The sequence below is a fragment of the Ambystoma mexicanum genome, chromosome 5q (assembly GCF_040938575.1).
Source record: "Ambystoma mexicanum isolate Mex_15411 chromosome 5q, UKY_AmexF1_1, whole genome shotgun sequence".
NCBI classification, from domain to species: Eukaryota; Metazoa; Chordata; class Amphibia; order Caudata; family Ambystomatidae; genus Ambystoma; species Ambystoma mexicanum.
In genome coordinates, this window is record NC_090933.1 from 511,559,314 (window position 1) to 511,573,880 (window position 14,567).

The 14,567-nt window shown below is 49.2% G+C and overlaps 1 protein-coding gene across 2 annotated transcripts in view; it reads right to left on the bottom strand.

The window, feature by feature from the left end:
- CCDC178 (coiled-coil domain containing 178) overlaps positions 1-14,567 on the bottom strand; it is a 3,486,252-nt gene that overhangs the window by 3,105,254 nt on the left and 366,431 nt on the right. For both annotated transcript variants that reach the window (XM_069620987.1, XM_069620986.1), the window contains exon 4: positions 735-874. In XM_069620987.1, coding sequence (XP_069477088.1) covers positions 735-874 — 140 coding nt within the window. The remainder of the gene's footprint in view (positions 1-734; positions 875-14,567) is intronic.

Consider the following 14,567-nt stretch of genomic DNA (forward strand, 5'->3'; position numbering starts at 1 on the left):
CTTTATAAATCCCATACCATACCATACCAAGAAATAAGAATCAGGCAAGGAAATTATGTAGAAGAAGCTTGGTTGATGGTCAGGAATGGGTTCCATGGTGGTAACCAAAAGGTGGGTCGGAGTGAGTGAATGATATTTTGTTATACAACAGTCTTAACATGGAACGTTAGGCCTCATTCAGAGTATAGCAGCAGTGGTACAAAATCCCAGCATTGAAACTACTGCCATTTTGACAGCTTATATAGATTAGGAGTTTGGAGTCAGTAGAAGGCACTATACCTGCGGCACATGGCTCGTCATGAAGTCCATTGTCTGAACTTATGAAGATCAAAGAACAAGGAAGATTTGGATCAACTGAGTCTTGAAGCTTTTTAGTTAAAAGTAAACAATACCTGATACAAGCTCAAAGTTCACCTCGGTGCCTGGCACATGTAAAAGAAAACAATGATATCAAATAAATATATCATCCTGAGTTTACAGGTACCTCTGCACCAGGTTCATGTATATCGTACAGGCTACACCACTGTTCAGCAGCAGCTATCTGTGGCATGCAGTATGCAAATCGGCCTGCACTCCATGTAGACCCCGCACACATTGGTGAATTGTCTGACACAGAGAAAACAAGAGAGAAAAAGGCGTTTGCTGCAGTTCTCCCTGAATCAGTCCGGCCGAAGATGAGGCTGTAAAATAAGGGGCACAAAGCACACATAGTTTTCGGTTTTCCAAGTCCATACCTGTTCAAGCCATTCTTTCATCTTTCCTTCAAGAGCTTCAATGTGATAAATAGCTTTGTTAACACAGGGGGATGGAGTATTTACCAAAGTACAGCTACGTCGTTTGGTGGGATAGCTTAAAATCATGACTGCGTTTTTACCTGAAAGAAGAGAGAATTCAGAATATAATTGTCATGAAATTGGTAAGACCCATGCAGTCTTTTCAATTTACAGGCGACAGCTCTAATCCCGGTAAAGAGCCCCTGTATGATTCCCAAATGACATCTCGATATGCTCTATTAAATGCACATAAATTTAGCCATGAGTTACAGCCTACTGGAATTTTAAACATCTGACATCAAATCGCTCAAGCTTAAATGAAAACCTTACAAGGAATATTCCAGCGGGCTAACAAAGGAAGGAAAGGATCACAAGATATGACAAGAGGACTCTCATAGCAATTCTACATGAATGGTAATGTTTCATCTGCACGTAGCCGAGCAGGAAAGAGGTCAATCTTTGGAATAGGGGGCCTCTTATGGGGTTGTAACTCAAATCAAAGCAGATATACCCAAAAGGTCACACAACATGCAAACCACACATTGTACTAGAGTATTAGCGGACAGCTCTTTGGGGAAAATTCAGTTTCTTAATAACATCCTGTGGGCCTAAAGTAGTGATTACAGCACCCAGAATTCTTGTTAGCTTTAAGAGCTGTAAAGCCAAAATACAACTAAAAGCACACATATTAACCTCTCCTTCATATAAATCTGGGAATTCAAACAATAGTTCTCATGAGAGAGAGAGAGAGAGAGAGAGAGAGAGAGAGAGAGAGAGAGAGAGAGAGAGAGAGAGAGAGAGAGGAGAGAGAGAGAGAGAGAGACAGAGAAAGAGAGAGAGAGAGAGAAAATAGGAGAGATGAGAGATCGGAAGAGGGAAGGAGGGAGAGAAGAGCTCTGACAAAGTGTGCATGTCTGCACACTAGTAAGCTTAGAATATATATATATATATATATGGGATACATTACTCACCGTAATCGTATTTCTGATGCTTGTATCTGCTTAGATTCACATGCTGTGCATAGGCCGACATCTAGTGGAAGCTGCGGAGTATTACAGTTTGTTTTTCGAAAATCGAAAAAGGGCGTCGACACAGGGCGTGCCAGTAATACTATCCCTAGTGTGACGTCCACAGTACCCATGATCCCTCACGCGTCTAGGATCCCCAGATTGTGTTTTTCCTGACATGAGGTAGCATGAGGAGTAGCGTGAGTACAGATAGTCCAAGCAGATAGACAGAAAGGTAAGACTACAAGCAACCATGCGCCTTCTCTCGGAGGGGAGGAAGGGTGGGTCGCATGTGAATCTAAGCAGATACAAGCATCAGAAATACGATTACGGTGAGTAATGTATCCCTTCTGAGGCTTGTGGATCTGCTTAGATCACATGCTGTGCATAGATTAGCGAGCAGTACCAGAAGAAGGAGGTGGGATGTGAGAAGGGTCATGAGCAAACAGGTGTCTTAGAACCGCTTGTCCCACTTGTGTATCTGTCTTGGAATGAGTGTCAATGCAGTAATGCTGAGTAAAAGTGTGAATAGAGCTCCAAGTAGCTGCTTTGCAAATGGTGTCGAGGGGAACATTTGCAATGAAAGCCAGAGTGGCCCCAATGCCTCTAGTAGAGTGGGCCCTTGGTGTAAACGGCAGAGTCTTTTTAGAAAGAGAGTAACACAGCTGTATACAGTTGATAATCCACTTAGAGATAGCGCCCTTAGAGACGCGATCCCCCTCTCTGCCTGTAGCTACGGAGACAAACAGTTGATCTGTTTTCCTTAGCGGTCTGGTTTTATTTACATAGTATAAGACCGCCCTACGCACATCTAGGGTGTGTAGTTTCACCTCAGCCGAGCTTTGTGGGTTTTGGAAGAAAGCCGGAAGCTCGATGGACTGGTTTACATGGAACTTGGATATGAATTTTGGTGAGAACCTAGGGTGTGTGCGTAAAACCAGTTTGTCCTTGTGGATAGTAAAGAAAGGATCTTGCACTGACAGAGCCTGAATTTCACTGACCCTTCTTATGGAGGTAATGGCTACTAAGAAGGCCGTTTTATAAGTCAGGTGTTTGAGACTACTTTTATGCATGGGTTCGAAGGGGGGCCCCATGAGCTTAGCTAGCACCACGTTGAGGTCCCATCCTGGCGGTGGGTTCGAAATAGGAGGGTGAAGTCTCTTTACTCCTTCCATGAAGGCTTTAACCACTGGTACTTTCCACCACGAGACCCTGTTATGGGATGTGGTGTAAGCCGAGAGGGCTGCCAGGTGTACTTTCAGAGAGTTAAAAACCAACCCTGCATCCAGCAGGTGGAGCATGTATGTTACAACGTTGGAAGGAGTGCAATCAACCGGGTTGATTTGTTTATTCTGGCACCAGATAACGAATCTTTTCCACTTGTCAAAGTAACAGTGTCTTGTATTTGGTTTCCTGGACTCTTTTAGAATGCCCATACACCTCTGTGGTAATTTGAGATGTCCAAACTCTATGACTTCAGGAGCCATGCTGCTAGGTTCATAGAGTTGGGTTCCTGATGCAGTGTTTGACCTTGTTGCTGGGACAGAAGGTTGTACCAGGCTGGGAGTCTGATGGGCTCGCACACCGCCATCCTGCGTAGGTGTGGAAACCATGGTTGTCTCGCCCACATGGGAGCAACTAGGATGAGCGTCATTGATTCCTTGTTCATCTTGTACACCACCTTCCTGATGAGAGGAGTTGGTGGAAAAGCGTACGCAAACATCCCTGACCAGTTCATCCACAGGGCATTCCCCTGGGAGTCCGTTTGGGGGAACCTGGATGCAAATCCTGGGCATTGTTTGTTTTCGCTTGTGGCGAATAGGTCTATAGTGGGGAAACCCCACTGAGAGAAGAGATCTTCTACTACGTCTCTGTGAAGGACCCATTCGTGTTCTTCTGGGAGGGGGTCTCTGCTTAGAGCATCCGCTAGGGAATTGAGCTCCCCTGGAACATGTTGCGATGACAGGAAGATGTTCCGTCTGAGTGCCCATATCCATATTTTCTGGGCAAGCTTGGACAGATTTGGCGAACGAGTCCCTCCTTGCTTGTTCAGATAGAACATGGCTGTCGTGCTGTCCGTCCTGATCTGCACCGACAAGTTCAGTAGATGGGGCTCGAACGCCTGCAGCGCTCGGAATACTGCCAGAAGCTCTAGCAGATTGATGTGGTTCTTGGCTACTGAGTGAGACCAGAGACCCTGAGCTGTGTGGTGGAGATGGTGAGCTCCCCACCCAGTCAGGCATGTATCTGTAGTAACCACTGCCTGTACTTCGGGATCGTAAAAGGGTTTCCCCTTTGCGATATTCTCTCTTGTCCACCAGTGTAGGCTCTGTACGAGTGTTGGCGAAACGACCACTAGATCGTCCCACTGACCACTTGCCTGAGACCAATGTTTCGCCAACCATTCCTGCATGGGACGCATGCGCAGACGCGCGTGGGGGACCAGGTAAATGCATGACGCCATCATGCCCAGTAACCGCATAGCTTTGCGTACTGTTATTTGTTGACCTGACTGATAATGCGGAATTTGCAGAAGTATATTCCGAATTCTTTCTTCCGAAGGGAAGGTCAATTCTCTCTGAGTATCTAGGATAGCTCCTAGAAACTGTTTTGAGGTGCTTGGCACCAGACTTGACTTCTTCTCGTTGATAGAGAAGCCTAATTCGTGGAGGAGGTCGATAGTCTTCTGAATGTTTGATCTGCAGATTCCTGGGGTTTCCCCCGTTATGAGCCAGTCGTCTAGATAAGGGTACACTGGGATTGCCTCCCTGCGTAGGTGTGCAGCTGCCACCGCCAGTACCTTGGTGAATACCCTTGGTGCTGAAGCTATCCCGAAGGGCAGTACCTTGAATTGGTAGTGGCGACTGTCCACCTTGAAGCGCAAGTATTTTCTGTGCGCCGGGAGCATAGAAATATGAAAATAGGCATCTTTCATATCCAAGGTTGCCATGTAATCCCCCTTTTTTAGGAGTGGGATTACCTCTTGTAGCGTGGTCATACGGAATTTTTGGGGCTTGACATACTTGTTGGCAGGCCGTAAGTCCAATACTGGGCGCATTGTTAAATCTTTCTTTGGCACAAGGAAGTAAGTTGAATAGATACCCTTGTTTACCTGGTGTCCTGGGACGAGTTCTATCGCGTCCTTTAGGAGCAGATTGTAGATATCCTCGAGGAGGATCTTTTGATGTTCTAAAGAGTGGACTTTTTGTCTTGGAGGGTGGTTTCGGGGACGTTGCAGTAGTTCTATACAGTACCCCTTGGATACCGTCGACAGCACCCATCTGTCGGATGTTATCCCTTCCCATGCCTGGGTGAAGCTGGATATTCGTCCCCCTACTGGGGTTGCATGGGAAGGGACCCTGAAATGAGCGTCACTGCTTTGGTGGAGGCGTGCCGCCTCCTTTACTGGGGCTGCCTCTGCCTCTACCACGTCCTCTTCTACTAGCCCTACCATACCCCTGGGTAGACAGTTGTGAGTTGGTGTTCCACTGTGTACCCTGGGTGTGGGAATAGCTATTTCCTCTATTGGAATTTTGGCCGCGGGGGCGACGAAAATTGCCGTTCCCTCTTTGGTTAGGTGGTTTTGTAGTTAACTGGCCAAGGGATTTGAGGGTGTCGAATTCCTCCTTAGCGTTTTTTAGTGCGTCCTCGACTGCCTTTCCAAACAGGAGATCACTTTCCACTGGTTTGTCTAAGAGTGCAGCTTGTGTTTCTGCTCTGAATCCCGACTGCCTCAACCAAGCATGTCTTTTGATGACAGTCCCCTCTGCTATAATTCTACCCGCATTGTCTGCGGCGTCTAAAGTTGCTTTTAAAATGCAGCCTGAGACGTTTCTTCCCTCTGCACAAATGCGAGATAGCTGGCTCTTAAGGGGTTCGGGAGCGGAATCTATTAGTGCTGCCACTTCTTCCCACTGATGGCAGTTGTAGCTGGCCAACAGTGTGGTGGAATTCGCGATTCTGGTTTGGTAGGCTGCCGTGGAAGCTACTTTTCTACCAAAACCATAGAGTTTCTTACTTTCCTTGTCGGGGGGAGCCTCCGAGGAAGATAATGGGGTTCCAGCTCTCTTGCGGGTGTTAGTTACGACTAGAGAGTCTGGCTTAAGTTGGCCTCTAATATATAGAGGGTCCGACTGGGCTGCTTTAAACAGCTTCTCTACTCTCGGGTTTACAGGTCTTGTCAGGTTTGGGTTGACAAGGGATGGTGCTATTCTGCGTTGAATAGATTTCAGGATGGGAATGGTCTGGGCTACTGTCTTCCTTTCCCCTATTAGTTCCTCCGCGAAGTCCCTCTCTTCTTGGACACCTTGTGTGTCTATGTGGAAGTGGTTAGCTGCCCGAGAGAGCAGTTCATTCAGGAGGGGCTGATTATCTATTGGGGAATCAGACACTGGGGCTTCCCTTTCGACTGGTGAGTCCATTCTGAAAATATCTGGGCTATTTTCTGGCTCATCCTCGTCTTCGTCCTCCCCGTAATAATCTGACACTGCGAGATCTTCTGGTGTCTCAAAATCCTGGCCCTCTATAAGGGAAGAGTCTCCTTGGCCTGTAGGGAAAAGGCAAGAATAGGGTTGGACCTCGAAGGGGTCTGAAGCCTTTACTGGTGTCTCGACCCGGGCCTTTTATTTGAAGGGATAGGGTCCCTTGAACCTGAGGGAGAAGATTCCTGATGGTTTAAAGCTAGTAGTTGGTCAGGGTGTCTTTCGAAGAAATTTGCTAAGGAGGACATCCTTGACATTACTCTGTCAATGTCCTCGCATGACCAGAGTTTTGAGCTTGGGGTGACCTTGCTGGAACTCTCTATGGACTGTCCCTGAGAAGACTTGGACGGGGAAGTCAGTTCTATTGTTGTGGGGGATTGCAAGGGTTGTTTCCTTTGTTGCTTACCCCCTTCCCCGTGGGTGGAAGTGTGTTTACCCTTTCCCTTATCTTTCGACGCCTGGCGTCGAGGATCGGAGGTGGAATCCCTGTGTTTCGACCTAGGCTTCGAAACTGGGCCCTCCTCACTCCCAAGTGATGTACCCTTTCCCTGGGGTGCAGGCTGGGGATGGAAGCCGTGTTCGTCTCCGGACGAGTGATCTTCCGTGATGTTAATGGGCGAGGCACTATGTGCAAGTGTGGAGGCTTGCCTGACGTCGTGCGGCGACCTCGACCGGGAACGCCCAGAGGACGTCCTTTCGGACCGCTCCTTCTGTGCCTCTTTCCGAGGTTTCGACGACGTCGAATCTCGGGTGGGTTTTTTGTGTTTAGCGTGTGTATGTGTAACGCTCTTGTCGCCGGGGGACTTCCCCATAGTCGCCGGGACGGACGACCTTCCGAGGCCGGGGACGTGCGTTAGGCTGTCTTTCGACGCCTTGGTGCCCTCGCCGTCTGAAAGTCCGGCGTCGCTGCCGTCGCTGAAGGTACCCTCCGCCTCCATAGCTGCTAGCTTGGCGTGGTGGGCCCAACGCTTGGTGGAGCGGTCCTTAAGAGTCTTTGTCTTAAACCTGCTACAGGCCCTGCAACCCGCCTCGGGGTGGTCTCTGGGCAGGCAAAGGTTGCACGTAGCGTGCTTATCTACCCAAGGGTATTTCTTATTACACTTGGGGCAAAACTGAAAGGGCGTACCCTCCATACGCGCCTGTGGGCAGCGGGCAAGTGTGTGTAGGTAAGAAGGTGTCTATAACCGAGTGTGGAAGTGTACCACCCCCCACTCTCCCTACTTGTAGGGCCGAGGCCAGCGGCCCAGGCCCGAGCCGAGGCGGAAGCCTCAAGGCCCAATCCGTCGGGTTTCGACGTTGATCTCCTCCCCGGTTCGGCGTCGAGATGCTGGTCGACGTAAGGGTGACAAAATGGGGCAAATTAGAATTAGTTTTAAGTGTAAATATGGCAAAGCCAGGGAACTCCGATGAAGTGCTTCCGACCAGAATGGCGGAAAAAAACAATCTGGGGATCCTAGACGCGTGAGGGATCATGGGTACAGTGGACGTCACACTAGGGATAGTATTACTGGCACGCCCTGTGTCGACGCCCTTTTTCGATTTTCGAAAAACAAACTGTAATACTCCGCAGCTTCCACTAGATGTCGGCCTATGCACAGCATGTGATCTAAGCAGATCCACAAGCCTCAGAAATATATATATGATACATTACTCACCGTAATCATATTTCTGATGCTTGTATCTGCTTAGATTCACATGCTGTGCATAGGCCGACATCTAGTGGAAGCTGCGGAGTATTACAGTTTGTTTTTCGAAACTCGAAAATGGGCGTCGACACAGGGCGTGCCAGTAATACTATCCCTAGTGTGACGTCCACTGTACCCAAGATCCCTCACGCGTCTAGGATCCTCAGATTGTATTTTTTCTGACATGAGGTAGCATGAGGAGTAGCGTGAGTACAGATAATCCAAGCAGATAGACAGAAAGGTAGGACTACAAGCAATCATGCGCCTTCTCTCGGAGGGGAGGAAGGGTGGGTCGCATGTGAATCTAAGCAGATACAAGCATCAGAAATACGATTACTGTGAGTAATGTATCCCTTCTGAGGCTTGTGGAATCTGCTTAGATCATATGCTGTGCATAGATTAGCAAGCAGTACTAGAAGGAGGTGGGATGTGAGAAGGGTCATGAGCAAATAAGTGTCTTAGAACCGCTTGTCCCACTTGTGTATCTGCCTTGGAATGGGTGTCAATGCAGTAATGCTGAGTAAAAGTGTGAATAGAGCTCCAAGTAGCTGCTTTGAAAATGGTGTCAAGGGGAACATTTGCAATGAAAGCCAGAGTAGCCCCAATGCCTCTAGTAGAGTGGGCCTTTGGCGTAAAAGGCAGAGTCTTTTCAGAGAGTAAGTAACACAGCTTGATACAGTTAATAATCCACTTCGAGATGGCACCTTTAGAGACGCGATCCCCCTCTCTGCCTGTAGCTACGGAGACAAACAGTTGATCTGTTTTCCTTAGCGGTCTTGTTTTATTTACATAGTCGAGGACCGCCCTACGCACATCTAGGGTGTGTAGTTTCACCTCAGCCGAGCTTTGCGGGTTCTGGAAGAAAGCCGGAAGCTCGATGGACTGGTTTACATGGAATTTAGATATAAATTTAGGTGAGAACCTAGGGTGTGTGCGTAAAACCAGTTTGTCTTTATGGATAGTAAAGAAGGGATCCTGCACTGACAGAGCCTGAATTTCACTGACCCTTCTTATAGAAGTAATAGCTACTAAGAAGGCCGTTTTATAAGTCAGGTGTTTGAGACTGCTTTTATGCATGGGTTCGAAAGGGGGGCCCATGAGCTTGGCTAGCACCACATTAAGGTCCCACCCTGGTGGTGGGTTTGAAATAGGAGGGTGAAGTCTCTTTACTCCTTCCATGAAGGCTTTAACTACTGGTACTTTCCACCACGACACCTTGCTGTGGGAAGTGGTGTAAGCCGAGAGGGCTGCCAGGTGTACTTTCAGTGAGTTAAAAACCAATCCTGCATCTAGCAGGTGGAGCAAGTATGTAACAATAGTGGAAGGAGTGCAATCAACTGGGTTGATTTGTTTACTCAGGCACCAGATAACGAACCTCTTCCACTTGTCAAAGTTACAGTGTCTTGTGTTTGGTTTCCTAGATTCCTTTAGGATGTCCATACACCTCTGTGGCAAATTGAGGTGTCCAAACTCTATGACATCAGGAGCCATGCTGCCAGGTTCATTGAGTTGGGTTGCTGGTGCACTGTTTGACCTTGGTGCTGGGACAGTAGGTAGTACCAGGCTAGAAGTTTGATGGGCTCGCACACCGCCATCCTGCGTAGGTGTGGGAACCACGGTTGTCTTGCCCACATGGGAGCAACTAGGACGAGCGTCATCGATTCCCTGTTCATCTTGTTCACCACCTTCCTGATGAGGAGTTGGTGGAAAAGCGTACGCAAACATCCCTGACCAGTTCATCCACAGGGCATTCCCCTGGGAGTTTGGTTGGGGGAACCTGGATGCAAATCCTGGGCATTGTCTGTTTTCGCTTGTGGCGAATAAGTCTATAGTGGGGAAACCCCACTGAGAGAAGAGATCTTCTACGACCTCTCTGTGAAGAACCCATTCGTGTTCCTCTGGGAGGGAGTCTCTGCTCAGAGCATCCGCTAGGGAATTGAGCTCCCCTGGAACATGTTGTGATGACAGGAAGATGTTCCGTTTGAGTGCCCATATCCAGATTTTCTGGGCAAGCTTGGACAGATTTGGCGAGCGAGTCCCTCCTTGCTTGGTCAGGTAGAACATGGCTGTGGTGCTGTCCGTCCGGATTTGCACTGACAGGTTTAGTAGATAGGGCTTGAACGCCTGAAGCGCTCTGAATACTGCCAGAAGCTCTAGCAGGTTGATATGGTTCTTGGCCACTGAGTGAGACCAGAGACCCTGAGCTGTGTGGTGGAGATGGTGGGCTCCCCACCCAGTCAGACATGCATCTGTAGTGACTACTGCCTGTACTTCGGGATCGTAAAAGGGTTTCCCCTTTGCGAGATTCTCTCTTGTCCACCAGTGAGGGCTTTGTACCAGTGTTGGCGAAACGACCACTAGATCGTCCCACTGACCACTTGCCTGAGACCACTGTTTCGCCAACCATTCCTGTATGGGACGCATGCGCAGGCGCGCGTGGGGGACCAGGTAAATGCATGACGCCATCATGCCCAGTAAACGCATTGCTTTGCGTACCGTTATTTGTTGACCGGACTGATAATGCGGAATTTGCAGAAGTATATTCCTAATTCTTTCTTCTGAAGGAACGGTCAACCCCTCCTGGGTATCCAGGATTGCTCCTAGGAATTGTTTTCAGGTGCTTGGCACCAGGCTTGACTTCTTCTCGTTGATTGAGAAGCCTAATTCGTGGAGGAGGTCGATAGTCTTTTGAATGTTTGTCCTGCAAATTCCTGGGGTTTCCCCCGTTATGAGCCAGTCGTCCAGATAAGGGTACACTGGGATTGTCTCCCTGCGTAGGTGTGCAGCCGCCACCGCCAGTATCTTGGTGAATACCCTTGGTGCTGAAGCTATCCCGAAGGGCAGTACCTTGAATTGGTAGTGGCGACTGTCCACCTTGAAGCGCAAGTACTTTCTGTGCGCTGGGAACATGGAAATATGAAAATAAGCATCTTTCATATCCAAGGTTGCCATGTAATCCCCCTTTTTTAGGAGGGGGATTACCTCTTGTAACGTGGTCATATGAAATTTTTGGGGCTTGACATACTTGTTGGCAGGCCGTAAGTCCAATACTGGGCGCATTGTCAAGTCTTTCTTTGGCACAAGGAAGTAAGTTGAATAAATACCCTTGTTTACCTGGTGTCCCGGGACGAGTTCTATCGCGTCCTTTTCTAGCAGAATGGCGATCTCCTCGAGGAGAATCTTCTGATGTTCTCAGGAGTGTACTCTTTGTCGTGGAGGATGGTTCCGGGGACGCTGCAGTAGCTCTATACAATATCCCGTGGATACTGTTGACAGCACCCATCTGTCTGATGTGATCCCTTCCCAAGCCTGGGTGAAGTTTGAAATGCGTCCCCCTACTGGGGTTGCGTGAGAAGGGACCCTGAACTGAGCGTCACTGCTTTGGTGGAGGCGTGCCGCCTCCTTTGCTGGGGCTGCCTCTGCCTTTACCACAACCTCTCTTATTACCTCTGCCGTAACCCTGGGTAGACTGTTGGTTGTTGTTCCACTGTGTACCCTGCCCCTGGGAATAGTTAGATCCTCTCTGGGAATTTTGGCCGCGTGGGCGACGAAAATTACTATTCCCTCTCTGGTTTATTGGTTAACTGGCGAAGGGATTTGAGTGTCTCGTATTCGTCCTTGGCATTTTTCAGTGCATCTTCGACAGCCTTACCAAACAGATCGGCTTCCACCGGTTTGTCTAACAATGATGCCTGAGTTTCTGCCTTAAAACCAGACTGCCGTAACCACGCATGTCTCTTGATAACAGTACCTTCTGCTATCAATCTGCCTGCGTTGTCCGCGGCGTCGAAGGTTGCTTTCAAATGCAACCAGACACGGCTCTACCCTCTGCGGAAATCCGCACTAATTGGCCCTTTAACAGTTCAGGAGCAGAGGCTATGAGAGCCGCGACTTCTTCCCACTGATGGCAGTTGTAGCTGGCCAACAGGGTGGTGTAGTTAGCAATCCTTGCTTGATAGGCGGACGTTGAGGCTACCTTCCTGCTGAAATCGTATAGTTTTTTGCTCTCCTTGTCAGGAGGAGCTTCTGACGAAGACAAGGGTGTTCCAGCCCTCTTACGAGTGTTGGTAACAACTAGGGAGTCTGGCTTCAGATGTCCTCTTATATAGAGAGGGTCAGACTGAGCTGCCCTGAAAAGTTTTTCAACCCTGGGATCGACTGCTCTGGTGAGGTTTGGGTTCACCAGGGACGGATCTATTCTCTGCTGAATGGATTTAAGGATAGGGATGGTCTGGGCGACTGGACTCCTTTCTCCCACTAACTCTTCTGCGAAGTCCCTTTCCTCCTGTACCCCGTGGGTGTCAATGTGGAAATGTTCTGCTGCGCGAACGAGAACCTCATTTAGGAGGGGCTGGTTATCGACCGGGGAGTCGGTAACCGGGGCTTCGTTCTCTACCGGGGAATCTACTCTGTATGTTTCCGGGTCATCCTCTTCTTCTTCCTGGTCCTCATCATCCCCATAGTAGCCCGTCCCGGTTTGCTCTTCTATCATACCAAATTCTTGGTCTCCACAAAAGGAAGCCTCTCCTTGATACCGTGAGTATGGTGTAGCGTAAGGTTGTACCTCGAAGGGTTCAGACCTCATCGGGGTTTCAAACCGGGCCTTCTTACTCGGGGGGATAGGATGAGTAGAGCCTGAGGGTGTGGCCCCTTGTGGATCATACGAGAGGAAATGTTCTGGATTTTTATCATAAAAATTAGCCAAAGAAGACATTCTTGACATGACCCTGTCTATGTCTTCACTGGACCATTTTTTGGAACTGGGAATGACTCTCTCAGCAAGTCTATGGGATTTATCTTGAGTATCTTTGCTGGTTGTGGACCTATCAGCAGACCTGGGCTTGTCTGTCTGTTTAGGGGGGGTGGAGTGTTTCACAGGTGTGGAAGAATGTGCAGGTAGTTTCTTCTGCTGTTTTCCCCCCTCCCCGTGCGTAGAAAAATGTTTTCCCTGTCCCTTAGTGGCTCTGGAGTTTTTCGACGCCTGGCGTCGAGGATCGGGAGAGGTGTCCCTGTCCTTCGAGCGTGGGGCCTCGCTGGCTTTAATTGCGGGCTCCGCCTCCTGGAGCGCGGCCTGGGGGTGGAAGTCGTCTTCGTCTTCCGACGATCGAACTTCTGTTAGCCTAGGGAGCGAGGCACTCTTGGCAAGAGTGGATGATTGCCTGGAGTCATGCGGCGATCTTGATCGAGAGCGCCCAGAGGACACCGAATCGGACCGTTCTGTCTGTGCTTCTTTCCGAGAACTCGACGTCGTCGAGTCTCGGTTGGACTTAGTGTGTTTAGTGTGTGTAGAATGTGAAGCGCTTGCGTCGCCGGTGTTGTTCCCCATAGCTGCCCTGCCGGACGACCTTCTGAGGTCGGGGACTTGCGCTCAGCTGTCTTTCGACGCCGTAATGCCCTCGCCGTCCGAAAGTACGGCGTCGCTGCCATCGCTGAAGGCGCCCTCCGCTGCCATGGCCGCCTGCCTGGCGTGGTGGGCCCAACGCTTCGTCGAACGGTCCTTAATTGTCTTAGGTTTAAACCTACTACACGCTCTGCAGTTCGCTTCGGGGTGGTCCCTCAGCAAGCAGAGATTGCACGTGGCGTGCCTGTCGACCCAAGGGTATTTGCGGTTGCACTTGGGGCAGAATTGAAAAGGGGTACCCTCCATACGCACCTTGAGGCAGCGGGCTGTTAAGTGTAGGAAATGTATAAGGTGTACCTATATACCAAGAGTGTAGAGTATGTACCACCCCCCACTCTCCCTACTTGCAGGGCCGAGGCCAGCGGCCTACCAGGCCCGGGCCGAAGCTAGCGGCCTTCCGAGGCCCAAATCCGTCGTGCAGCAGCCGACGGTCGATTTCTTCTCCAGCCGGCGTCGAGTGTCGAAGTTCGACGTTGGGGTGGGGAAGGATGTCAATAGATTATTATTTTATAATTTTAGCAAAAGTAGCAAAAGTATGGCTAAGGCCAGGGGACTCCGCAAGATGCTTCCGACCAGTATGGCGGAAAAAAACAATCTGAGGATCCTAGACGCGTGAGGGATCTTGGGTACAGTGGACGTCACACTAGGGATAGTATTACTGGCACGCCCTGTGTCGACGCCCATTTTCGAGTTTCGAAAAACAAACTGTAATAATCCGCAGCTTCCACTAGATGTCGGCCTATGCACAGCATGTGATCTAAGCAGATTCCACAAGCCTCAGAAATATATGATACATTACTCATCGTAAACATATTTCTGATGCTTGTATCTGCTTAGATTCAAATGCTGTGCATAGGCTGACATCTAGTGGTAGCTGCAGAGTATTACAGTTGTTGTTTTCGAAACTCGAAAAGGGACGTCGACAGGGCGTGCCAGTAATATTTTGAAAGTGCCATTTTATGCGAACAGAAGTGTAATCTCTGATCTGCAATTCCTGCTAATATGCTGCATACACGCACTGTGATTTTATAAAGCAGCATGTGGGCTTTTTGATTTGAACAGTGTGACGGGCTAAATAGTGACTGACCTCATTCACAGGATAGTGTAGTCTTCATTACCGATTACAGCTGAATCCACGTCGCTTGAGTAGCTGAGTGTGAATTCTTAATTACTTCTGTGCCCTGTGTGCCGACAGATACCTTGTGGACTACGTGTCCCAG